This window comes from Oncorhynchus mykiss, chromosome 10, assembly GCF_013265735.2.
Source record: "Oncorhynchus mykiss isolate Arlee chromosome 10, USDA_OmykA_1.1, whole genome shotgun sequence".
Taxonomy (NCBI): Eukaryota; Metazoa; Chordata; class Actinopteri; order Salmoniformes; family Salmonidae; genus Oncorhynchus; species Oncorhynchus mykiss.
In genome coordinates this window covers 35,740,311-35,767,675 of record NC_048574.1, presented here as the reverse complement: position 1 = coordinate 35,767,675, position 27,365 = coordinate 35,740,311, and the positions used below count along the sequence as shown (strand labels likewise).

General features: G+C 41.9%; 1 protein-coding gene across 6 annotated transcripts in view; it reads left to right on the top strand.

The window, feature by feature from the left end:
• The window catches only part of LOC110533749 (transcription initiation factor TFIID subunit 1), a 59,873-nt gene that overhangs the window by 8,952 nt on the left and 23,556 nt on the right, over nt 1–27,365 (top strand). For 4 of the 6 annotated variants that reach the window (XM_021618246.2, XM_021618243.2, XM_021618245.2 and 1 more), the window contains exons 3-17: nt 9,620–9,725; nt 11,383–11,499; nt 13,079–13,204; nt 13,455–13,696; nt 13,810–14,031; nt 14,283–14,531; nt 16,838–17,039; nt 17,218–17,358; nt 22,565–22,732; nt 22,871–23,001; nt 24,773–24,880; nt 26,027–26,200; nt 26,343–26,516; nt 26,696–26,800; nt 26,942–27,142. In XM_021618246.2, coding sequence (XP_021473921.2) covers nt 9,620–9,725; nt 11,383–11,499; nt 13,079–13,204; nt 13,455–13,696; nt 13,810–14,031; nt 14,283–14,531; nt 16,838–17,039; nt 17,218–17,358; nt 22,565–22,732; nt 22,871–23,001; nt 24,773–24,880; nt 26,027–26,200; nt 26,343–26,516; nt 26,696–26,800; nt 26,942–27,142 — 2,466 coding nt within the window. The remainder of the gene's footprint in view (nt 1–9,619; nt 9,726–11,382; nt 11,500–13,078; nt 13,205–13,454; nt 13,697–13,809; nt 14,032–14,282; nt 14,532–16,837; nt 17,040–17,217; nt 17,359–22,564; nt 22,733–22,870; nt 23,002–24,772; nt 24,881–26,026; nt 26,201–26,342; nt 26,517–26,695; nt 26,801–26,941; nt 27,143–27,365) is intronic. The other 2 variants (XM_021618247.2, XM_021618244.2) reach the window with 1 other exon arrangement.

Sequence of the window (27,365 nt, the reverse complement as noted above, 5' to 3'; positions counted from 1 at the left end):
TGACAGACAAAATGAGAAAAAAATCCAGAAAATCACATTGTAGGATTTTTAATGAATTTATTTGCAAATTATGGTGGAAATAAGTATTTGGTCACCTACAAACAAGCAAGATTTCTGGCTCTCACAGACCTGTAACAACTTCTTTAAGAGGCTCCTCTGTCCTCCACTCGTTACCTGTATTAATGGCACCTGTTTGAACTTATCAGTATAAAAGACACCTGTCCACAACCTCAAACAGTCACACTCCAAACTCCACTATGGCCAAGACCAAAGAGCTGTCAAAGGACACCAGAAACTAAATTGTAGACCTGCACCAGGCTGGGAAGACTGAATCTGCAATAGGTAAGTAGCTTGATTTGAAGAAATCAACTGTGGGAGCAATTATTAGGAAATGGAAGACATACAAGACCACTGATAATCTCCCTCGATCTGGGGCTCCACGCAAGATCTCACCCCGTGGGGTCAAAATGATCACAAGAACGGTGAGCAAAAATCCCAGAACCACACGGGGGGACCTAGTGAATAGCCTATAGAGAGCTGGGACCAAAGTAACAAAGCCTACCATCAGTAACCCACTACGCCGCCAGGGACTCAAATCCTGCAGTGCCAGATGTGTCCCCTTGCTTAAGCCAGTACATGTCCAGGCCCGTCTGGAGTTTGCTAGAGAGCATTTGGATGATCCAGAAGAAGATTGGGAGAATGTCATATGGTCAGATGAAACCAAAATATAACTTTTTGGTAAAAACTCAACTCGTCGTGTTTGGAGGACAAAGAATGCTGAGTTGCATCTAAAGAACACCATACCTACTGTGAAGCATGGGGGTGGAAACATTTCAAGGTCTTGGAGTGGCCTAGCCAGTCTCCAGATCTCAACCCATAGAAAATCTTTGGAGGGAGTTGAAAGTCCGTGTTGCCTAGCAACAGCCCCAAAACATCACTGCTCTACAGGAGATCTGCATGGAGGAATGGGCCAAAATACCAGCAACATTGTGTGAAAATCTTGTGAACTTACAGAAAACGTTTGACCTCTGTCATTGCCAACAAAGGGTATATAACAAAGTATTGACCAAATACTTATTTTCCACCACAATTTGCAAATAATTTCATAAAAAATCCTACAATGTGATTTTTTTGGATTTTTTTTTTCTTATTTTGTCGGTCAGTTAAAGTGTACCTATGATGAGAGTTACAGGCCTCTCTCATCTTTTTAAGTGGGAGAACTTGCACAATTGGTGGCTGACTAAATACTTTTCCCCCCAAACCTTTTAGCTGCCCCCCTCTTGACAGTGGAGTTTTAGAGTTCGCTTTCATGCAATCTGCTAGTGTTGTACGGTATACTGAAACTTAGGTTATTTTTTTCGATTCTAGAACAGGAAAAACGGTTCGGTATTCCAATTGTTATTACTTTCTATACTTCTGTCAAAATGTGTCCCACGTATCAACTCTATCAGCGCAGCCGATGTCCCCTTATAGCGCAAGGCGTGCCACGTGCCTGCTCCACCTTCCCACTGCTAGCCTGCACTGGGAATCTGGGCTGCATCATGTTAGCTCCACCTACTCACTGCTAGCCTCCACTGGGAGTCTGGGCTGCATCATGTTAGCTCCACCTACTCACTGCTAGCCTGTACTGAGAGTCTTGGCTGCATCATGTTAGCTCCACCTACTCACTGCTAGCCTGTACTGAGAGTCTGGGCTGCATCATGTTAGCTCCACCTACTCATTGCTAGCCTGTACTGAGAGTCTGGGCTGCATCATGTTGCACAGAAGTTAACACCGTTGAATAATGTGTCACGGCTTGTATAAAAATTTAAACAATGTCCATACAGATGAGAACAATGCAACAAGATACCGCTGGTAGTTTCCAGCTTTGTAAACTTTTCTTGCTAGCTTACAGCTTAAGTGAACATCAAATCACTACCCTAGTACTTTGTGATAATATGCAAACCATAACGCAAAATGTGCTGATTTCAAAGCTGATTACCACCGAAAATTTTATTCATTCACTTAATCGGTCTCTCCATTACGTCGTTCCATCAGCCAAAGGTTATCTATTTTCTCAGTGAACTGTCAGTGTGTGTGAATAGGGCTGGGACAGGCCGCACCCCACTTGCCTCGTGAATTACATAGCTGGTTAAAGAGACTTTTATCAAATAAGTTATTTCTATGCTAATGTTGATCAGTACAACAAAATAAGTCCCAAATGAAAGGGAAACAGATTGTTTGTCGTCTGTAGGCCCGTGAAATCTGCCAAAACAGTAATTCAGTAATCCAATACAAGCATCTCTGTCAGATGGCGCCGACAGAGATGGTTGCCTCGCTTCAGGTCCTTAGGAAACTGCAGTAATTTGTTTTTTTATATGTTATTTCTTACATTGTTAGCCCAAACAATCTCAAGTGTTATTACATACAGCCGGGAAGAACTATTGAATATAAAAGCAACGTCAATTTACCAACATTATGACCAGGAATACGACTTTCCCAAAGTGGATCCTTTGTTCGGACCTCCACCCTGGACGTGGGATCTTATCTCAGAGGCCAATCCTAAACAAGGCGGTCTCCGCAGGGAAGGCAGACGGAGCAGCCTACTGGTCAGACTTAGAAGGCGAGCACACCATACACCGCTTCCCAGCATATTACCTCCCAATGTCCAATCTCTAGTCAACCAGCACAGTTACAATACCAGAGCTAGTGTTATGTCTTGTAAAATCGCAAGAGTAAACAGTACTGCGAGGAGCACCTTTTTCTATATATGCATTTGTCTATGGAATAGGCTCCCCTTGGAGATCAATATTTTGTTTTTATAGAAATAACTTGGACAAGGTTGTCTAAGGAAGAGAAACCACTACAAACTAAACAAACTAGAATCCAAGGGGAGACCCCATTACAGTAGAATATCTCCATACTGAATAATACAACATTATGAGTCCGGAGGTGATGGTGTCCAATTTCAAAATTCCAAGTATTGGTCATGATATGGTTTCAGTTTATTTTATTTATTTATTTAACCTTTATTTAACTAGGCAAGTCAGTTAGTAACTAATTCTTATTTACAATGATGGCCTAACCCTGCCAAACCTGGACGACACTGGGCCAATTGTGCGCCGCCCTATTGGACTCCCAATCACAGCCGGATGTGATGCAGCCTGGATTCAAACCAAATCAAATCGAATACAACAGGTGTAGAGCTTACAGTGAAATGTAACTTACTTACAAGCCCTTAACTTCTTGGTGACGGGGGGGGGGGCAGTATTGAGTAGCTTGGATGAATAAGGTGTCAGAGTAAACTGCCTGCTACTCTGTCCCAGATGCTAATATATGCATAGTATTAGTAGTATTGGATAGAAAACACTCTGAAGTTTCTAAAACTGTTTGAATGATGTCTGTGAGTATAACAGAACTCATATGGCAGGCAAAAACCTGAGAAAAATCCAACCAGAAAGTGGGAAATCTGAGGCTTGTAGTTTTTTAACTCAGCCCCTATTGTAGATACAGTGGGATATTGGTTATGTTGCACTTCCTAAGGCTTCCACTAGATGTCAACAGTCTTTAGAACTTTGATTGAGGCTTCTACTGTGAGGTGGGACCGGATGAGAGAGGAATGAGCCAGGTGTCTGGCAGAGTGCCACAGGCTCTGAGGCGCGGTCACGAGAGTTAGCTCTCGTTCCATTGCTTTTCTACAGACAATGGAATTCTCCGGTTGGAACATTATTGAAGATTTATGATAAAAACATCCTAAAGATTGATTCTATACTTAGTTTGACAAGTTTCTACGGGCTGTAACGGAACTTTTCATCCGACGTTCGACTGGACCTGAACTCGCTTTTGGATTTGTTTACCAAACGCCCTAACAAAAGAAGTTATTTGGACATAAATGATGGACATTATCAAACAAAACCAAAATTTATTGTGGAACTGTGATTCCTGGGAGTGCATTCTGATGAAGATCATCAAAGGTAAGTGAATATTTATAATGCTATTTCTGACTAATGTTGACCACCCAATATGGCAGATATCTTTTTGGCTGCTTTGTTGTCTGAACGCTGTACTCAGATTATTGTTATTTTCCGTAAAGTTTTTTAAAAATCTGACACAGCGGTTGCATTAAGGAGAAGTTTATCTCTAATTCCATGTATAACACTTGTATTTTCATCAACATTTATAATGAGGCCTCCCGGGTGGCGCAGTGGTTAAGGTGCCATCAGAGTCCCTGGGTTCGCGCCCAGGCTCTGTCGTAACCGGCCGCGACCGGGAGGTCCGTGGGGCGACGCACAATTGGCCTAGCGTCGTCCGGGTTAGGGTGGGATTGGTCGGTAGGGATCTCCTTGTCTCATCGCGCACCAGCGACTCCTGTGGCGGGCCGGGCGCAGTACGCGCTAGCCAAGGTTGCCAGGTGCACGGTGTAGCCTCCGACACATTGGTGCGGCTGGCTTCCGGGTTGGATGCGCGCTGTGTTAAGAAGCAGTACGGCTGGTTGGGTTGTGTATCGGAGGACGCATGACATTCAGCCTTCGTCTCTCCCGAGCCCATACGGGAGTTGTAGCAATGAGACAAGATAGTAGCTACTACAACAATTGGATACCACGAAATTGGGGAGAAAAAGGGGTAAAATTAAAAATAAAAATTATAATGAGTATTTCTGTAAATAGATGTGGCTCTCTGCACAATCACCGCATGTTTCAGAACTACTGAACGTAACGCGCTAATGTAAAATGAGATTTTTTTACAAAAATATGCACTTTATCGAACAAAACATACATGTATTGTGTAACATGAAATCATCTGATGAAGATCATCAAAGGTTAGTGATTCATTTTACCTCTTTGTGACTCCTCGCTTTGGCTGGAAAAATGGCTGTGTTTTTCTGTGAGTTGGTGGTTACCTAACATAATCATTTGTGGTGCTTTTGATGTAAAGCATTTTTGAAATCAGACACTGCAGCTGGATTAACGAGAATTTTATCTTTAAAATTGTGTAAAATACTTGTATGCTTGAGGAATTTTAATTATGAGATTTTTGTTGTTTTGAATTTGGCACCCCACTTTAACTGGCTGTTGGCAAGGTGGGACGCTACCGTCCCACATATCTCAGAGAGGTTTTTAACTTCTTGACGCACCCATCCCTTTAGCGGGATAATTTTCAGCAACACCAACTGAATTGCAGTGCGCCAAATTCAAATTAAATTACAAAAAATATTTAATTTTCATGAAATCACAAGTGCAATATAGCAAAACACAGCTTAGCTTGTTGTTAATCCACCTGACGTGTCAGATTTCAATACAGCTTTTCGGCGAAAGCATAACAAGCGTTTATGTAAGAACATCTCTCTCAGTAGACAAAATATTACAAACACTAGCAGCCAAGTAGATTTGTCACGAAGGTCAGAAAAGCAATAGATTAAATCGCTTACCTTTGATAATCGTCGGAGGTTTGCACTCACGAGACTCCCAGTTACACAATAAATGTTCCTTTTGTTCCATAACGATTATTTTTATATCCAAAATACCTCCATTTGTTTGGCGTGTTATGTTCAGAAATCCACAGGCTCGAGCAGTCACGACATTGCAGACGAAAATTCCAAATAGTATCCGTGATGTCCACAGAAACATGTCAAACGTTTTTTATAATCAATCCTCAGGTTGTTTTTAAAATATATAATCGATAATATATCAACCTGGACTGTCACTTTTTCAAAAGGAGAGGGAGAGACAATGGCTGCCCCACTGTTGCGCATGCAAAACTCTGCGAACACCCAGCTATCCACTGACGCAATGTTATCTTTCTCGCTCATTTTTCAAAATAAAGGCCTGAAACCATGTCTAAAGACTGTTGACACCTTGAGGAAGCCATAGGAAAAGGAATCTGGTTGATATCCCTTTAAATGCAGGCAAGGCATCCAATGGAACAGAGCGCTTTCAGGAAAAACAGCACTTCCTGGTTTGATTTTCCTCAGGTTTTCGCCTGCAATATCAGTTCTGTTATAAAACTTTAGAGTGTTTTCTATCCTAATCTGACAATTATATGCATATTCTAGTTTCTGGGCCTGAGAAATAGGCAGTTTCAAATGGGTACATTTTTTTTAGCCAAAAATGAAAATCCTGCCCCCTACACTCAAAGTTTTAACCAACAATGCGGTTTTAAGAAGAACAAAAAGAGATAAGAATAACAAATGATTAAAGAGAAGCAGTAAATAACAATAGTGGGACTGTATATAGGGGGTACCGGTGTCGAGGTAATTGAAGTAATACAGTTGAAGTCAGAAGTTTACATACACCTTAGCCAAATACATTTAAACTCAGTTTTTCACAATTCCTGACATTTAATCCTAGTAAAAATTCCCTGTCTTAGGTCAGTTAGGATCACCACTTTGTTTTCAGAATGTGAAATGTCAGAATAATAGTAGAGAGAAGGATTTATTTCAGCTTTTATTTCTTTCATCACATTCCCAGTGGGTCAGAAGTTTACATACACTCAATTAGTATTTGGTAGCATTGCCTTTAATTGTTTAACATGGATCAAAGGTTTCGGGTAGCCTTCCACAAGCTTCCCACAATAAGTTGGGTGAATTTTGGCCCATTCCTCCTGACAGATCTGGTGTAACTGAGTCAGGTTTGTAGGCCTCCTTGCTCACACACGCTTTTTCAGTTCTGCCCACAAATGTTCTACAGGATTGAGGTCAGGGCTTTGTGATGGCCACTCCAATACCTTGACTTTGTTGTCCTTAAGCCATTTTCCCACAACTTTGGAAGTATGTTTGGGGTCATTGTCCATTTGGAAGATCCATTTGCGACCAAGCTTTAACTTCCTGATGTCTTGAGATGTTGCTTCAATATATCCACATAATTTTCCTGCCTCATGATGCCATCTATTTTGTGAAGTGCACTAGTCCTTCCTGCAGCAAAGCACCCCCACAACATGATTCTGCCACACCGTGCTTCACGGTTGGGATGGTGTCCTTCAGCTTGTAAGCCTTCCCCTTTTTCCTCCAAACATAATGATGGCCATTACGGCCAAACAGTTCCATTTTTGTTTCATCAGACCAGAGAACATTTCCCCCAAAAGTACGATCTTTGTCCCCATGTGCAGTTGCAAACCGTAGTCTGGATTTTTTATGGCGGTTTTGGGGCAGTTGCTATTTCCTTCAGTGGCCTTTCAAGTTATGTCGATATAGGACTCATTACTGTGGATGTAGATACATTTGTACCTGTTTCCTTCAGAATCTTCACAAGGTCCTTTGCTGTTGTTCTGGGATTGATATGCTCTTTTCGCACCAAAGTACGTTAATCTCTAGGAGACAGAACGCGTCTCCTTCCTGAGCAGTATGACTGCTGCGTGGTCCCATGGTGTTTATACTTGCTTACTATTGTTTGTACAGATGAACCTGGTACTGTCAGGCATTTGGAATTTGCTCCTAAGGATGAACCAGACTTGTGGAGGTCTACAATTATTTTTCTGAGGTCTTGGAAGATTTATTTTGATTTTCCCATGATGTTTAGCAAAGAGGTACTGCGTTTGAAGGTAGGCCTTGAAATACATCCATAGGTAAACCAATTGATTCAAACAATGTCTATTAGCCTATCAGAAGCTTCTAAAGCCATGACATAATTTTCTGGAATTTTCCAAGCTGTTTAAAGGCACAGTCAACTTAGTGTATGTAAACTTCTGACCCACTGGAATTGAGATACAGTGAAATAATTTGTCTGTAAACAATTGTTGTAAAAATTACTTGTATCATGCACAATGTAGATGTCCTGACTTGCCAAAACTATAGTTTGTTAACAAGAAATTTGTTGGGGGGAAAAAAATCAGTTTTAATGACTCCAACCTAAGTGTATTAAAACGTCCGACTTCAACTGTATGTACATGTTGGTAGAGTTGTTAATGTGACTGTGCATAGATAATAACAAAGAGTAGCAGCAGCGTTCCAGATTGGGTAGCCATTCAATTAGCTGTTCAGGAGGCTTATGGCTTGGGGGTAGAAGCTATATAGGAGCCTCTTGGACATAGACTTTGCGCTCCGGTACCGCTTGTCATGCGGTAGCAGAAAGAACAGTCTATGACTAGGGTGGCTGGAGTCTTTGACAATTTTTAGGTCCTTCCTCTGACACGGCATGTTATAGAGGACACTCTGTAGTGCCTTGCGGTCAGAGGCCGAGCAGTTGCCGTGCCAGGCAGTTATGCAAACCGGTTGGATGCTCTCTATTTTGCAGCTGTAAAATCTTTTGAAGATCTGAGGACCCATGCCAAATATTTTCAGGCTCCTGACGGGGAATAGGTTTTGACACCAAGGAACTTGAAGCTCTCAACCTGCTCAACTACAGCCCCGTCGATGAGAATGGGGGTGTGCTCGGTCCTCTTTTTCTGTAGTCCACAATCATCTCCTATGTCTTGATCACATTGAGGGAGAGGTTGTTGTCCATGCACAACACGGTCAGGTCTCTGACCTGCTCCCTATAGGCTGTCTCATCGTTGTCGGTTATCAGGCCTACAACTGTTGTGTCATCAACAAACTTACTGATGGTGTTGGAGTCATGCCTGGCCATGCAGTCATGAGTGAACCGAGAGCACAGGAGGGGACTGAGCATGCACCCCTGAGGGGCCCCCATGTTGAGGATCAGGGTGGTGGATGTGTTGTTACCTTCCCTTACTACCTGGGGGTGGCCCGTCAGGGAGTCCAGGATCCAGTTGCAGGGAAGTGTTTAGTCCCAGGGTCCTTAGCTTAGTGATGAGCTTTGAGGGCACTATGGTGTTGAACACTGAGCTGTAGTCAATGAATATTATTCTCACATAGGTGTTCCTTTTGTCCAGGTGTGAAAGGGCAGTGTGGAGTGCAATAGAGATTGCATCATCTGTGGATATTTAGGTGTGATATGCAAATTGGAGTGGGTCTAGTTTTCTGGGAAAATGGTGTTGTGAGCTTTCAAAGCATTTCATGACTACAGACGTGAGTGCTACCGACGCGGTAGTCGTTTAAGCAGGTTACCTTAGTGTTCTTGGGCACAGGGACTATGGTGGTCTGCTTGAAACATGTTATTACAAACTCAGACAGGGAAAGGTTGAAAATGTCAGTGAAGATACTTGCCAGTTGGTCAGCACATGCTCAGAGTACACATCCTGCTAATCCGTCTGGCCCTGCGGCCTTGTGAATGTTGACCTGTTTAAAGGTCTTACTCACATCGGCTGCGGAGAGCGTGATCACACAGTCATCCGGAACAGCTGATGCTCTCATGCATATTTCAATGTTACTTGCCTCGAAGCAAGCAGAGTTCCCCAGCTGAGTTCCCCCATCCCCGCACAACAATATGCCTAACAACAGGACTGAGATGTCCATTTGCTGATTATGGGTTTCTTGTTACACTATATATACAAAAGTATGTGAACAATCCATCAAAAAATCTGAATGAAATTCTGAAGTGTCTGTCCTATATCTGAGAGATACAGTGAGAGATAGATACAGTATGAGATACAGTATGTTGATCACTTGTCCACTGTCTTTTGTGCAATGGTACTTTTATAAATGGTCTTTCTAGACAGAAATTTTAACACCTGGTATTTTCCAATACACTTTGGCATATCAAATGCTGTGGTTGTTTGACAATGGTATTTCCCTCCACACCCTCAGGAATCCAAAAAGCACCTGGCTGGCCTGGGCTCCCTGGGACTGGGCAACCTCATCACAGAGATCACTGCTAGTGAGGAGGACGATCTGGACGAGGATGGAGACACAGGTAAGAGGGTGAGAGTGAGGCTGTGGGTGGGTTAGTTCCTAGCCCTACAGAGCTCTCTGTCATGTGCAGTGCCTTCAGAAAGTATTCATACACCATGACTTATTCCACATTTTGTTGTGTAACAGCCTAAACCAAAAAAAATCTCACCATCTACACACAATAGCCAATAATGACAAAGTGAAAACCTGTTTTTAGAAATGTTTGCTAATTTATTGAGATACAGAAGTATCTAATTTACATTGGTATTCATACCCCTGAGTCAATACTTTGTAGAAGCAACTTTGGCAGCGATTACAACTGTGAGTCTTTCTGTGTCTCTCTTAAGAGCTTTCCACACCTGGATTGTGCAACATTTTCCCATTATTGTTTTCAGAATTCTTCAAGCTCTGCCAAATTGGTTGTTGATCATTGCTAGATAAATATTTTCAAGTACATTTAAGTCAAAACTGTACCTCGGCCATTCACTGTCTTCTTTGTAAGCAACTCCAGTGTAGATTTTGCCTTGTGTTTTAGGTTATTGTCCTGCTGAAAGGTAAATTCATCTCCCAGTGTCTGGTGGAAAGCAGACTAAACCAGGTTTTCCTCTAGGATTCTGTTTCTATTTTATCCTAAAAAACTCCCCAGTCCTAATGATTACAAGCAAACCCATAACATGATGCACTATGATTGGAAATATGGAGGGTGGTACTGTGTTGTATTGGATTTGCCTCAGACATAACACGTTGTATTCAGGACAAAAAGTGAATTGCTTTGCCACATTTGCAGTATTACTTTAGAACTTGTTGCAAACAGGAATCAGGTTTTGTAATATTTTTTATTCTGTACAGGCTTCCTTTTCACTGTGTCAATTAGGTTAGTATTGTGGACTAACTACAATGTTGTAATGTCCATCCTTAGTTTTCTCCTATCACAGCCATTAAACTCAGTAACTGTTTTAAAGTCACCATTGGCCTCGTGGTGAAATCCCCGAGTGGTTTCCTTCCTCTCTGGCAACTGAGGTTAGGAAGGATGCCTGTATCTTTGTAGTGTAATTAATAACTTCACCATGCCCAAAGGGATATTCAATGTCTGCTTTTCTTTTTACCCATCTACCAATAGGTGCCCTTCTTTGCAAGGCATTGGAAATCCTCCCTGGTCTTTGTGGTTGTATCTGTGTTTGAAATTCACTGCTCAACTGAGGGACCTTACAGATAATGTTATGTGTGTGGAACAGAGATGACGTAGTCATTAAAAAATCATGTTAAGCACTATGCAACTTATTATATGACTTGTTAAGCCCATTTTTTACTCATGAACATGTTTATGCTTGCCTTAACAAAGGGGTTGAATGCTTATTGACTTTTCCAACATAGTGACATTATGGGGTATTGTGTTTAGGCCAGTGACACAACATCTCAATTTAATCCATGTTAAATTTAGGCTGTAAACAACTTACAAACACAACTAAGGAGCATATTGACTGTTCATGACTCCTAGACATTTTCCATTTTTTTTTTCTCCATTTTTCCACATTTTGTTGTGGAAAAATGGAGAAATAAAAAGGAAAATGTCTAGGAGTCATGAACAGTCAATATGCTCCTTAGTTGTGTTTGTAAGTTGTATGTTTGTAAATGCTGTGATAAACGAGTGACGGTTTCGTGTCCTGTTTCTTATGCAGGCTGGGTGAAGAACGATGCCGATGCAGTTGATTATTCTGACATCAACGAAGTGGCTGAAGATGAGACTAAGAAGTATCGTCAGGCCATGGGCAGCCTGCAGCCTACGAGGAGAACAGGTGCAGGAATACGCATGCAACTAGACACATATAATGAGTATACAAAACATTAAGAACACCTGTTGTTACCTGGGCGGCAGGGTAGCCTAGTGGTTAGAGTGTTGGACTAGTAACCGGAAGGTTGCAAGTTCAAACCCCCGAGCTGACAAGGTACAAATCTGTCGTTCTGCCCCTGAACAGGCAGTTAACCCAATGTTCCTAGGCCGTCATTGAAAATAAGAATTTGTTCTTAACTGACTTGCCTAGTTAAATAAAGGTAAAAAAAATATATATATATGTACAGTTGAAGTCGGAGTTTACATGACATGAGTCATTAAAACTCGTTTTTCAACCACTCCACAAATTTCTTGTTAACAAACTAGAGTTTTGGCAAGTCGGTTACGACAAGTCAATTTTCCAACAATTGTTTACAGATAGATTATTTCACCTATAATTCACTGTATCACAATTCCAGTGGGTCAGAAGTTTACATACACTAAGTTGACTGACTGTGCCTTTAAACAGCTTGGAAAACTCCAGAAAATGATGTCATGGCTTTAGAAGCTTTTGAAAGGCTAATTGACATCATTTGAGTCAATTGGAGGTGTACCTGTGGATGTATTTCAAGGCCTACCTTCAAATTCAGTGGGAAATGGGAAAATCAAAAGAAATCAGCCAAGACCTCAGAAAAATTATTGTAGACCTCCACAAGTCTGGTTCATCCTTGGGAGCAATTTCCAAACGCCTGAAGGTACCACATTCATCTGTACAAACAATAGTACACAAGTATAAACACCATTGGACCACGTAGCCGTCATACTGCTCAGGAAGGAGACGCGTTCTGTCTCCTAGAGATGAACGTACTTTGGTGCGAAAAGGATGGCATCATGAGGGAGGAAAAATTATGTGGATATATTGAAGCAACATCTCTAGACATCAGTTAAAGCTTGGTTGCAAATGGGTCTTCCAAATGGACAATGACCCCAAGCATACTTCCAAAGTTGTGGCAAAATGGCTTAAGGACCACAAAGTCAAGGTATTGGAGTGGCCATCACCAAGCCCTGATCTCAATCCTATAGATTTGTGGGCAGAACTGAAAAAGTGTGTGCGAGCAAGTAGGCCTACAAACCTGACTCAGTTACACCAGCTCAATTCACCTAACTTATTGTGGGAAGCTTGTGGTAGGCTACCTGAAACGTTTGACCCAAGTTAAACAATTTGAAGGCAATGCTACTAAATACTAATTGAGTGTATGTAAACTTCTGACCCACTGGGAATGTGATGAAAGAAATAGAAGCTGAAATAAATAATTCTCTACTGTTTTTCTGACATTTCACATTCTTAAAAGGAAGTGGTGATCCTAACTGACCTAAGTCAGGGAATTTTTACTAGGATTAAATGTCAGGAATTCTGAAAAACTGAGTTTAAATGTATTTGTTTACGGTGTATGTTAACTTCCGACTATACTATACACAGACCTCTAGGAGTGCTTGTACCCTAGGTTACCAGAACAGATAAATTAAGCTTATTTCATTTCCTCTATCGTCATCAGAGACTTTGCACTGCCGGTAACTGGATACTTTTATTCTCTCTGTCTCAGATGATGAGGATGACTATGATGCGGATTGTGAGGATATTGATGCCAAGCTTATGCCCCCTCCACCTCCTCCATGTCTCCCCACGCCTGGTGGCAAGAAAGACGACTCCTCTCCCACGGCTGCAAGTGGTAAGGATCAGATAAGGAAGGGGCAAAGGGTGGCGGTCAACTGTAATTAATTTTGTCTTTGATCAATCTCGTGCCAGTGAAAATATACTTTGTTCTGTACAAGCATAATTACTGTACAAGCATAATTCTTCATAATCTGTTATAAAGTAAACATGGATATTGATGTATTTAATGTCAAGAATACATGCTAGTAAGTTAGCACTCATCAGAGGGGCTCTAACCCTAGTGTATGCTATTGTGTTGTCCACAGTTGGGGATGAAGGAGACGGGATCATCCTGCCCTCCATCATTGCTCCTTCCTCTCTGGTAGACAAAGTGGACTTCAGCAGTTCCTCAGATTCTGAATCGGAGACAGACAGGCCATCTGCAGGCCCTGGGTCAGGGGGTTCTCCAGCCTGCCTCAGCTTGCCCCTGGCTGGCATCATGCAGAAGGATGCTGCCAAAGCCCTGCCTGGCGTCACACAGCTTTTCCCAGAGTTCAGGCCTGGAAGGGTGAGCTGTCCTTTTTGGAAACACTATATAGTACACCACATAACAGAGAGTTGTGATTGGATGATTAAAACCTTTCAAAATGAATACCTATCCACTCCTCTGAATCCCTCCAGGTGCTGCGGTTCCTTCGACTGTTTGGCCCTGGGAAGAACATGCCGTCGGTGTGGCGGAGCGCACGGAGAAAGAGGAAGAGGAAGCACCGCGACCCTCAGCCAGGGACACCCCCACCAGAGGGCGCTGAGCCCATGGAGCAGCAGGGACCAGAGAAGAAGTCTGGCTGGGACTATGAATACGCCCCACCTCCACCCCCAGAACAGTGCCTGTCTGACGACGAGGTCAGTGTGCAACAACAATGGTCTTAGTGAAAGATATGCAGGACTGTGGAAACTGGTTTGAAATCCCTTTGAAACTGTGTGGTTATTTACCAGTATAGTTTGTCACAGCTAATTTATGAGAGTTTACTAGGTTTAGTAATGTGATTCAGTCTCAGTATAATTATGTATAGGATCTTTCTCCTTACAAAAGGAAATGGACAAAAGTGATTGCTATAAGATATTCTTCAATAGTTCATTCCTTGTGCCCCCAGATCACCATGATGGCCCCAATAGAGTCCAAGTTCTCCCAGACCTCTGGAGACGGGGACAAGGTGACAGAGTCCAGGCCCAAGGTGGCAGAGTGGCGCTACGGTCCGGCCCAGCTCTGGTACGACATGATGGGGGTCCCTGACGATGGCAGTGGCTTCCACTACGGCTTCAAACTGAAGGAGGAGGAGGACGATGAACAGGAGAAACGGGAGAGGCCAGAACCACCGCCACCTTTACAACATCCCAAAGAGGTTAACACCCATACACTACACTGACGCTTTAGGATTAGATATCATGGAGTTCCTTAAAGTGGCATTCAGCAGTTGAAACAATAACAAAGCGCTCTCCCACCACTATTTTGGTAAAAAGCTGAGGGATGGGGCTTGAGAAATCTAACCAGTCTTGATAGCTTTAACCATGTAGTGAGGCTATACATATTACTTTGTTTACAAACATTGGAGTTAAACAATCGTATATTTTGGGTTCTGGGGGAGTATGACTGTTAAACTAAGCTAATGAGGCATTAATAAGTTATATTCTTCAATAATCAATGGGTACATTGATTAATTTATAAGTCCACAAATGGATGTAGCAACTGCAGATTGCCCCTTTTTAAGAATCAATCACCCATTTCTAGCAGATTTTTCTGCGAAGAGACTTTCATTAGATAATTTGTTTTGGTGCTGTCCATATGCAGCATGTTTTAGGTCGCAGGTTCAGGAATGGCTGAAGAATTGCAACAATTACCTGGAGCTAACTTTGCAAATAGATGTAATGTAATTATACTCTTAGCAAAAATATTTATCTTAAATTTACAATCTGTAGAAACTATGAGACTGGAAAGGTTCAGAACAACACAGTTGAAAAATATATGGCAAATATAAATCAAAACTGGATGGTGTTCAGAGGTAGATGGGAGGGGTTGAGGGTAGCTGAAGGATGGGACTAAAAACAAACAAAAGATAACTATTGTAAAATGTACAGTCTATAGTATGTATAAGCTGGAAGTAGAAGCCTAAGGGTTGTTGTCCTTAAGTTTACTCCAATTAGGAGACTGGTGGTAGGGTTAGGTGAAAAAATAAAGGAAAATATATTTTAAAATATATACAGTACCAGTCAAAAGTTTGGACACATCTACTCATTTGCTGGTTAAGTGTGCCTTGAATTCAAAATAGATATCTGACAGTGTCACCAGCAAGCACCCCCACACCATCACACCACCTCCTCCATGCTTCACGGTGGGAACCACACATGCAGAGATCATCCGTTCACCTTCTCTGCGTCTCACAAATACACGGCGGTTGGAACCAAAAATCTAATTTGGAGACATTTCCACCAGTCTAATGTCCATTGCTCGTGTTTCTTGGCCCAAGCAAGTCTCTTCTTCTTATTGGTGTCCTTTAGTAGTGGTTTCTTTGCAGCAGGTCGACCATGAAGGCCCGATTCACCCAGTCTCCTCTGAACAGCAGAGGTAACTCTGGGTCTTCCTTTCCTGTGGCGGTCCTCATGAGAGACAGTTTCATCATAGCGCTTGATGGTTTTTGCGACTGCACTTGAAGAACCTTTCAAAGTTCTTGAAATTTTCCGGATTGACTGACCTTCATGTCTTAAAGTAATGATGGACTGTCGTTTCTCTTTGCTTATTTGACCTGTTCTTGCCATAATATGGACATGGTCTTTTACCAAATAGGGCTGGCTATCTTCTGTACACCACCCCTACCTCGTCACAACACAACTGATTGACTGAAACGCATTAAGAAGGAAAGAAATTCCACAAATAAACTTTTAACAAGGCACACCTGTTAATTGAAATGCATTCCAGGTGACTACTTCATGAAGCTGATTGAGAGAATGTCAAGCATGTGCAAAGCTGTCATCAAGGTAAAGGGTGGCTACTTTGAAGAATCTCAAATATAAAATATATTTAGATTTTTTTAACACTTTTTTGCTGACTACATGATTCCATATTTTGAAGGTTTTATTTTTTATTTAACCTTTATTTAATTAGGCAAGTCATGTGCTATTTCATAGTTTTGATGTCTTCATTATTATTCTACAATCTAGAAAATAGTAAAAAATAAAGAAAAACCCTGGAATGAGTAGGTGTATCCCAAATTTTGACTGGTACTATATACAGTTGAAGTCGGAAGTTTACATACACCTTAGCCAAATACATTTAAACTCAGTTTTTCTCAATTCCTGACATTTAATCCTAGTAAAAATTCCCTGTCTTAGGTCAATTAGGATCACCAATTTATTTTAAGACTGTGAAATGTCAGAATAATAGTAGAGAGAGTGATTTATTTCAGCTTTGATGTATTTTATCACATTCCCAGTGAGTCGGGAGTTTACGTACACTCAATTAGTATTTCCAACTGTATATTTACAAAAAATATTTATGGGGATTGGAAATGATGCAGACAATTACATTAATTAAATTTGCAATATTAAAGCTGAACTACCCCCTAAAATGTTTTGTAAATAATAATTTAGAAGAGAACAGACATGATTTAAAAACCTATGTTATTTGTTTGTATTTCTGTCTTTTTCTGTCTAGGAGGGCAGTGGTGACGAAAAGGACAAACAGGCCCTGGAGAATGAGCTCTTCCTGATGGTCACCCAGCTTCAGTGGGAGGACGACATCATTTGGAACGGAGAGGACGTGAAACACAAGGGCACTAAGACCCAGCGAGCCAGTCTGGCAGGGTGGCTGCCTTCCAGCATGACCCGCAACGCCAATGCCTACAACGCTCAGCAGGGTGAGAGACCCACTCACTCCAGTACCAATTAACAGACTGACCTGCGTAATGGAGATTCCTACCTCATTGATATCCTATCACCAAAGCATAAACCCCAATTGTCCAGGGGACTTAGGACAAAAGTGGCAAATATAAACTGTTATAACTGTTGTGTATTTGTCTACTTTGGGTTATCTAGGTATTCATGATGTCTATCTACACTCTACAGGTCTGAGTAGGAGTAACTCTCAGCTGGTGCCCCCCACTCCTCCACCTATGCCCAAAGCCCCTTCCATCGGCTCTGGCTCCAAGAGGGACAAACACCACAACGACCATCATGGTACTATGAGTCTATTTTACCTGCCATCTGTTGTAGAGTGTCATTTACTTTTAGAATGATGAATAATGTGATATTACAACATATCCTACATATCTCCGTTAATTTATGTGTTAAAAAGTACCACTAAAGCAGGGGTCTCCAACAGGTCGACCGCGAGCTACTAGTAGCTCGCAGCCCACCTATGAGTAGCTCGCCAAACAATTCTGAAAGTACATGCAATTTTCACGTGTTTCCACAGCACACTGTCATAAACAAATCTCACAAGTATCAGACACATCAAGCTCCCAGCTACTATGTAATCAATGCAACATTGATATTATCCCAAGGCCTGAACTCGTGGTTAGCCTTTATTTGCTAAAAAAGCCAAACCTAAAACAATATCTGCCAATTAATTTCCAACAATATTGTCCCTGTCTGTCTGTGTGGGCTCACGTTTGTCTATCACTCCCGTGTGTAGCCAGTTGATGTGATAACCATCTTGTGAGTTTGCAGAAATACTTTCCCCAAAACCTTCTCAATTAAATGCTAACTACAAAGTAGGCTTACCTGGAAGAAGTATATCATGAGTAAGTATATACAGTGTATTCGGAAAGTATTCAGACCCCTTGACTTTTTCCACATTTTGTTACGTTACAGCCTTATTCTAAAATTGACTGAATTAATTTTTCCCTCATCAATCTACGTACAATCCCCCATAATGACAAAGTGAAAACAGATATTTAGAAATGTATGCAAATGTTTTAAAAATAAAAAACAGAAATACCTTAGATACATATGTTTTCAGACCCTGCTATGAGACTCGAAATTGAGGGCAGATGCATCCTGTTTCCATTGATTATCCTCAAGATGTTACTACAACTGGATTGGAGTCACCTGTGGTAAATTAAATTGATTGGACATGATTTGAAAAGGCACACACCTGTTTAGATAACGTCCCACAGTTGACATTGCATGTCAGAGCAAAAACCAAGCTATGAGGTGGAAGGAATTGTCCCTAGAGCTCCGAGACAGAATTGTGTCGAGGCACAGATCTAGGGAGGGGTACCAAAATATGGCCTCCATCATTCTTAAATGGAAGAAGTTTGGAACCACCAAGACTCTTCCTAGAGCTGGCCGCCTGGCCAAACGGAGCAATCGGTGGAGAAGGGCCTTGGTCAGGGAGGTGACCAAGAACCCGATGGTCAATCTGAGAGCGTTCCAGAGTTTCTCTGTGGAGATGGGAGTACCTTCCAGATTGACAACCATCTCTGCAGCACTCCACCAATCAGGCCTTTATGGTAGAGTGGCCAGACAGAAGCCACTCCTTAGTAAAAGGCACATGACAGCCCACTTGGAGTTTGCCAAAAGGAACCTAAAGACTCTCAGACCATGAGAAACAAGATTCTCTGATCTGATGAAACCAAGTTGGAAATCTTTGGCCTGAATGCCAAGTGTCACTTCTGGAGATGACCTGGCATCAGCCCTTACAGTGAAGCATGGTGGTGGCAGCATTATGATGTGTGGATGTTTTTCTGCGAGTCTAGTCAGAACCGAGGGAAAGATGAACGGAGTGAAGTATAAAGAGATCCTTGATGAAAACCTGCTCCAGAGTGCTCAGGACCTCAGCCTGGGATAAAGGTTTGCCTTCCAACAGGACAACGACCCTAAGCACACAGCCAAGACAACACAGGAGTGGCTTCAGGACAAGCCTCTGAATGTCCTTGAGTGGCCCAGCCGGAGCCCAGACTTCAACCCAATAGAACATCTCTGGAGAGACCTGAAAATAGCTGTGCAGCGACGCTCCCCATCCAACCTGACAGATCTTGAGTGGATCTGCAGAGAAGAATGGGAGAAACCCCCCAAATGCAGGTGTGCCAAGCTTGTAGCGTCATACACAAGAAGACTCGAGGCTGTAATCGCTGCCAAAGGTGCTTCAACAAAGTACAGAGTAAACGGTCTGAATACTTACAGTTGAAGTCGGAAGTTTACATACACCTTAGCCAAATGCGTTTAAACTCAGTTTTTCACAATTCCTGATATTTAATCCTAGTAAAAATTCCCAGTTTTAGGTCAGTTAGGATTACCACCTTATTTTAAGAATGTGAAATGTCAGAATAATATTAGAGAGAATGATTTATGTCAGCTTTTATTTCTTTCATCACATTCCCAGTGGGTCGGGAGTTTACATACACTCAATTAGTATTTGGTAGCATTGCCTTTAAATTGTTTAACTTGGGTCAAACGTTTCAGGTAGCCTTCCACAAGCTTCCCACAATAATTTGGTGAATTTTGGCCCATTCCTCCTGACAGAGCTGGTATAAGTGAGTCAAGTTTGTAGGCCTCCTTGCTCGCACATGCTTTTTTAGGTCTGCCCACACATTTTCTGTTGGATTGAGGTCAGGGCTTTGTGATGGCCACTCCAATACCTTGACTTTGTTGTCCTTAAGCCATTTTTCCACAACTTTTGAAGTATGCTTGGGGTCATTGCTTGGGGTCATTGCACCCCCACAACATGATGCTGCCACCCCAGTGCTTCATGGTTGGGATGGTGTTCTTCGGCTTGCAAGCATCCCCCTTTTTTCTCCAAACATAACGATGGTCATTATGGCCAAACAGTTCTATTTTTGTTTCATCAGACCAGAGGACATTTCTACAAACTGTCGTCTGGCTTTTTTTTATGGCGGTTTTGGAGCTGTGGCTTCTTCCATGCTGAGCGGCCTTTCAGGTTATATCGATATAGGACTCGTTTTACTGTGGATATAGATACTTATGTACCTGTTTCCTCCAGCATCTTCACATGGTCCTTTGCTGCTGTTCTGGGATTGATTTGCTCTTTTCGCACCAAAGTACATTCAGCTCTAGGAGACAGAATGTGTCTTCTTCCTGAGCGGTATGACGGCTACGTGGTCCAATGGTGTTTATACTTGCGTACTATTGTTTGTACAGATCAACGTGGTACCTTCAGGCGTTTGGAATTTGCTCCCAAGGATGAGCCAGACTTGTGGAGGTCTACAATTTTTTTTCTGAGGTCTTGGATGATTTCTTTTGATTTTCCCATGATGTCAAGGATAGAGGCACTGAGTTTGAAGTTAGGCCTTGAAATACATCCACAGGTACACCTCCAGTTGACTCAAATGATGTCAATTAGCCTATCAGAAGCTTCTAAAGCCATGACGACATTTTCTGGAATTATCCAAGCTGTTTAAAGGCACAGTCAACTTAGTGTATGTAAACTTCTGACCCACTGGAATTGCGATACAGTGAATTATAGGTGAAATAATCTGTCTGTAAACAATTTTTTGAAAAATATCTTGTCATGCACAAAGTAGATGTCCCAACCAACTTGCCAAAACTATAGTTTGTTAACAAGAGATTTGTGGAGTGGTTGAAAAACAACTTTTAATGACTCCAACATAAGTGTATGTAAACTTCTGACTTCAACTTTATGTAAATGTCATATTTCAGTTGTTGTTTTTCTAAAAATCAGTTTTTTCTTTGTTGTTATAGGGTATTGTGTGTAGATTAGTGAAGGAAAAAAACATTTAATCAATTTTAGAATAAGGCTATAACAAAATGTGAAAAAAATTCATGTGGTCTGAATTCTTTCCGAATGCAATGTAAATTGTATGTATACTGAACAAAAATATAAATGCTCTATGTGAAGTGTTGGACCCCAGTTTCATGAATTAAAAGATCCCAGAAATGTTACATATGCACAAAAAAGCTTATTTCTCTCAATTTTGTGATCAAATTTGTTTACGTCCCTGTGAGTGATGTATTATTTGTCAAGATAATCCACCTATCTGATAATCCACCTATAGTGGCATATCAAGAAGCTGATTAAACAGCATGATCATTGCAAAGGTACACAGGTGCACCTTGTGCTAGGGACAATAAAAGGCCACTCTAAAATGTGCAGTTTTGTTACACAACACAATGCCACAGATGTCTCAATTTTTGAGGGAGCGTGCAATTGTCAGCTGACTGCAGGTATGTCCACCAGAGCTGTTGCCAGAGAATTGAATGTTAATATCTCTACCATAAGCCGCCTCCACTGTCGTTTTTGGCAGTCCAACCGGCCTCACAACCGCAGACCACATGTATGGCATCATTTGGTCGTGCGGCTTGCTGATGTCAACGTTGTGAACAGAGTACCCCATACCCCACAATTCCTGGAAGCTGAGAATGTCCCAGTTCTTCCATGGCCTGCATACTCACCAGACATGTCACCCATTGAGCATGTTTGGGATGCTCTGGACTGACGTGTACAACAGGGTGTTCCAGTTCCCACCAATATCCATCAATTTCGCACAGTCATTGAAGAGGAGTGGGACAACCTTCTACAGTCAACAGCCCGATCAACTCTATGCGAAGATGATGTGTCGCACTGCATGAGGCTAATGGTGGTCACACCAGATACTGACTGGTTTTCTGATCCACACCTCTACCTTTTAAGGTATTCTATCTGTGTCCAACAGATGCATATCTGTATTCCCAGTTATGTTAAATCTGTAGATTAGGGCCTAATGAATTTATTTCAATTGACTGATTTCCTCATATGAATTAACATCTTTTAAATTGTTGCATGTTGCGTTGTATATTTTTGTTCAGTATATTATTCCTTAGTTGCGAACTTTGCAATAAAATGAGCAGCAGCAATAGGCTCCAGAACCATCGCTACACCACCACATTGCATGGCACATTCCTCACTCGCTAGATGTGGACGTAAAGGGACAGATTACACACACAATTATTTTATTTTTTTCTTCTCCAAGACCTAAAACAAAAATGGTATTTTGATGTGATTTAAACATTGATATGGACTCAGAACATCCAATTCAATTGTTTATCTATGAACAATTGTAATTGAGAGTGGAAAACAACAATTCTAAAACCAGGAAAAATCTAACTGAGAACATAATTTGAGAAAATATAGAACAGAATTTGGGGGGGGGGGGGGGGAATCACTGATTTTGTAGGGTTCCCCTTAGTTGTTTATTAACCATTATTTGACCAGGTATATTAACAGAAAACAGTGCACTACTTTATCTTGTACACCAAGGACCAGGGGAAGAGTTGCAGGGCAGAGGAGCTAGAAAACAATGAGTAGCTTGTGACATGTACATTTTTTTTTAAGTAGCTCTCATGCTAGAAAAGGTTGGCGACCCCTGCTCTAAAGAGAGAGAGAGAATCTATCACTACTGTTTTCCTATTGGTCTTTCCACAGCCACTCATGAAGAGGATGCCCCCTGGTTCTCCATCTTCCCCATTGACAATGAGGAGCTGGTGTACGGGCGCTGGGAGGACAACATCATCTGGGATGACCAGGCCATGGACCGCATGCTCTCACCTCCTGTCCTCACCCTAGACCCCAACGATGAGAACATCATTTTAGGTATTGCCCCTTTCTTAGTGAACTGTGTGTACACTGTTTTTCAGTCAGTTAAAACAAGTTATGAAATATCTTGATGACCTCTGTAACCTATTGAATGCTTTGATCTATCCACTAATCTCTAAATTTGGCCTCTTGCAGAAATCCCAGATGAGAAGGAGTCTGAGCGTATGTCCCACTCTCCGTCCAAGGAGAACAAGAAGGAGTCATCACTAAAGAAGAGTCGCATCCTGTTGGGGAAGACTGGGGTCATAAAAGATGAGCCTCAACAGGTACTACAGGACTGGACCATGGAACATACAGTGGGGCAAAAAAGTATTTAGTCAGCCACCAATTGTGCAAGTTCTCCCACTTAAAAAGATGAGAGAGGCCTGTAATTTTCATCATAGGTACACTTCAACTATGACAGACAAAATGAGAAAAAAAATCAGGAAAATCACATTGTAGGATTTTTAATGAATTTATTTGCAAATTATGGTGGAAAATAAGTATTTGGTCAATAACAAAAGTTTATCTCAATACTTTGTTATATACCCTTTGTTGGCAATGACAGAGGTCAAACGTTTTCTGTAAGTCTTCACAAGGTTTTCACACACTGTTGCTGGTATTTTGGCCCATTCCTCCATGCAGATCTCCTCTAGATCAGTGATGTTTTGAGGCTGTTGCTGGGTAACACGGACTTTCAACTCCCTCCAAAGATTTTCTATGGGGTTGAGATCTGGAGACTGGCTAGGCCACTCCAGGACCTTGAAATGCTTCTTACGAAGCCACTCCTTCGTTGCCCGGGCGGTGTGTTTGGGATCATTGTCATGCTGAAAGACCCAGCCACGTTTCATCTTCAATGCCCTTGCTGACGGAAGGAGGTTTTCACTCAAAATCTCACGATACATGGCCCCATTCATTCTTTCCTTTACACGGATCAGTCGTCCTGGTCCCTTTGCAGAAAAACAGCCCCAAAGCATGATGTTTCCACCCCCATGCTTCACAGTAGGTATGGTGTTCTTTGGATGCAACTCAGCATTCTTTGTCCTCTAAACACGAGTTGAGTTTTTACCAAACAGTTATATTTTGGTTTCATCTGACCATATGACATCTGACCATATGACATTCTCCCAATCTTCTTCTGGATTATCCAAATGCTCTCTAGCAAACTTCAGACGGGCCTGGACATGTACTGGCTTAAACAGGGGGACACATCTGGCACTGCAGGATTTGAGTCCCTGGCGACGTACTGTGTTACTGATGGTAGGCTTTGTTACTTTGGTCCCAGCTCTCTGCAGGTCATTCACTAGGTCCCCCCGTGTCTGGGATTTTTGCTCACCGTTCTTTTGATCATTTTGACCCCACGGGGTGAGATCTTGTGTGGAGCCCCAGATCGAGGGAGATTATCAGTGGTCTTGTATGTCTTCCATTTCCTAATAATTGCTCCCACAGTTGATTTCTTCAAACCAAGCTGCTTACCTATTGCAGATTCAGTCTTCCCAGCCTGGTGCAGGTCTACAATTTTGTTTCTGGTGTCCTTTGACGGCTCTTTGGTCTTGGCCATAGTGGAGTTTGGAGTGTGACTGTTTGAAGTTGTGGACAGGTGTCTTTTATACTGATAACAAGTTCAAACAGGTGCCATTAATACAGGTAACGAGTGGAGGACAGAGGAGCCTCTTAAAGAAGTTACAGGTCTTTGAGAGCCAGAAATCTTGCTTGTTTGTAGGTGACCAAATACTTATTTTCCACCATAATTTGCAAATAAATTTGTTAAAAATCCTACAATGTGATTTTCTGGATTTTTATTCTCTTTTTGTCTGTCATAGTTGAAGTGTACCTATGATGAAAATTACAGGCCTCTCTCATCTTTTTAAGTGGGAGAACTTGCACAATTGGTGGCTGACTAAATACTTTTTTGCCCCACTGTAACATAGATCTGCCATTCAACAGGGACTACAGGACTGGACCATGGAACATAACATAGATCTGCCATTCAACAGGGACTACAGTCCCTGAACTAACCTGCACTATCTCCTTTTCTGTTTTGTCTGCTGCCTACAGAACATGTCCCAGCCTGAGGTGAAGGACCCATGGAACCTGTCCAATGATGAGTTCTATTATCCTAAGCAGCAAGGCCTGAGGGGCACCTTCGGTGGCAACATCATTCAGGTGGGCACTAGATTCTCTCCTGTGAGCTCTGTTCCTATACAGGTTGATTAGCAGTTAAAGCGTATAATCTTAAAGATGCACTATTCCGAAATCACTCTGCAATTTCCTGATTGCTAAAATTCAAATAGTTCACATAAATTCAGTTTGTGACAAAACAAGCAGTCATTGTGTAGAGAGTAATCTAAACCGCTCTGAAATATATTTTCCATAAAATTATAGTTTTTTTCAGCTGTTTGATGCTGGTGTACAAAACCCAAAGTAAAAGACGCAAAACTTGGTAACGGGAAGCATAGAAATAGCGCACATAGAACATATCTACCACTTTAGACTTGCTTTCAATTAGAATTAAATATCTATAACTCACATTTATATGTGAATTTAGTCGAGTCGCACAAAAAGTTACATATTGTAGCTTTAACCCCCTAAGGTCGATTTCCACACCCCCGCGGAAATCTAATTAGCATAATAATAATAATAAATCCTCATAAAATCTGTCAGTTTAATATAGAGATCTGTTTTTTTGCATTGGATGCATCTCAATCCACCACATCCATCAGTGCCACACTTCCGCATCTGTGGTGAAATGTGACAGAGCTAGAGAGGTGTTTGTCAGACCATGGGACATCCCGAAAATCAGAATGGTTTGGCCTACACGACTTAAATAAAGAGAGATACAGTATCTCTCAGATGTAGAACAGACATTTCAGAACAAACTTCCTTTAGATTTTTTGGCTGGACTATCTGTTGTTCCATGTAGTAAATCTGTTATTCATTGCATTTGTATGGGCTAATAGCCGTAAGGCTGAATTTTGTTTTTCATGAAAGAAATTTGTTCTATTTTTTTAAAATTGTATTTAATTTTTTACTTCAAGGGGTCTTAAAATTCCAAATCAAATAGCAAAATTATCCTTGGTATGACCTTAAAACAATTCCACATAGCTTAGACTGGTTATTGCCAAAAATAAGGGGTTAAATACATGTATTAAAAATAGCTTAGTAGAACCCCCCCGTCCGTCCATCCGTCCGTCCGTCCGTCTCAGACAGGGCTTAGACTCTTATGGGTTAACTATATTGTAGGATAATCTTAACAACACTGTAGTTAGCCTACGCTATATGAAACATTTCCTTGTCTATCTTTCTCTCCAGCACTCCATCCCTGCAGTGGAGCTGAGGCAGCCGTTCTTCCCTACTCACATGGGACCCATGAAGCTGCGTGGGTTCCACCGGCCCTCTCTGAAGAAGTACTCATTCGGGACGTTGTCCCAGCCAGGTCCCCACGCAGCCCAGCCCCTACTCAAACAGATCAAGAAGAAGGCCAAGGTGAGGCCCCAGCACTCACCTCATTCACCTCCATCTTTCTCTCCGTCTTGACACAGGTCGTCAAGAATGCTTCTGCTTCTCTGTCTGTGTTGATAACCTTGTTTGTGTGATTTGTGTTAAATGTCCCTTTTTGTGCCTGTAGATGCGAGAGCAGGAACGCCAGGCTTCTGGTGGAGGTGACATGTTCTTCATGCGGACAGCTCAGGACCTGACAGGGAAAGACGGAGACCTGATTCTGGCAGAGTACAGCGAGGAATACCCTCCGCTCATCATGCAAGTCGGCATGGCAACCAAGATTAAGAACTATTACAAGAGAGTGAGTCACTGCAGTCGTCTTTCAATTACCATTCCCCTTGTATCAACATTGTTTAGCATTTACTATAAGCTGAACCACCTCAGTGGTTATTTTCCTTCCTCTATTGATATGAGTTGTGTTTATGTGAAAAAATGCATTTTAAGATCGAATTAACTTGAAACATGGCTGTTCTCCCACAGAAACCAGGGAAGGACCCTGGAGCTCCAGACTGTAAGTACGGAGAGACCGTGTACTGCCACACCTCACCTTTCCTGGGCTCCCTGCACCCCGGACAGCTGCTGCCGGTCAGTACCACAGTCATTACAGTCAGTCGCATGACAATTCATTGATGTTTGAAAAAGCCATTCACTGTGAATGTGAATAGCCTGATGCCTAGAAAGAGAACGTTTTAGAGACCTAATTGCAAATCTGTGTCTTTCTTTTAGGCTTTTGAGAACAACCTTTTCCGTGCCCCCATCTACCTCCACAAGATGCCAGAGACAGATTTCCTGGTGCTGCGTACACGGCAGGGCTACTTCATTAGAGAGCTGGTAGACATCTTTGTGGTCGGCCAGCAGTGTCCCCTCTATGAGGTCCCTGGACCCAACTCCAAACGAGCCAACACCCATATCAGAGACTTCTTGCAGGTATACCTTACGATACACACACACACACACACACACACACTGTCAAATGAGTTGTTCCACAAAATAAGTCCCTTTTTAGGTAAACAAACAAACAATAGGTTTATTTCAGAAAATTGTCAAATTATGTCATGACGAGTACATGTTCCACTTAATGAAAAACATGTTTTCCCATCTCAAGAGGTTAAATAAAAACAATACATAGTATGTGTCTATTAAGTGCCAA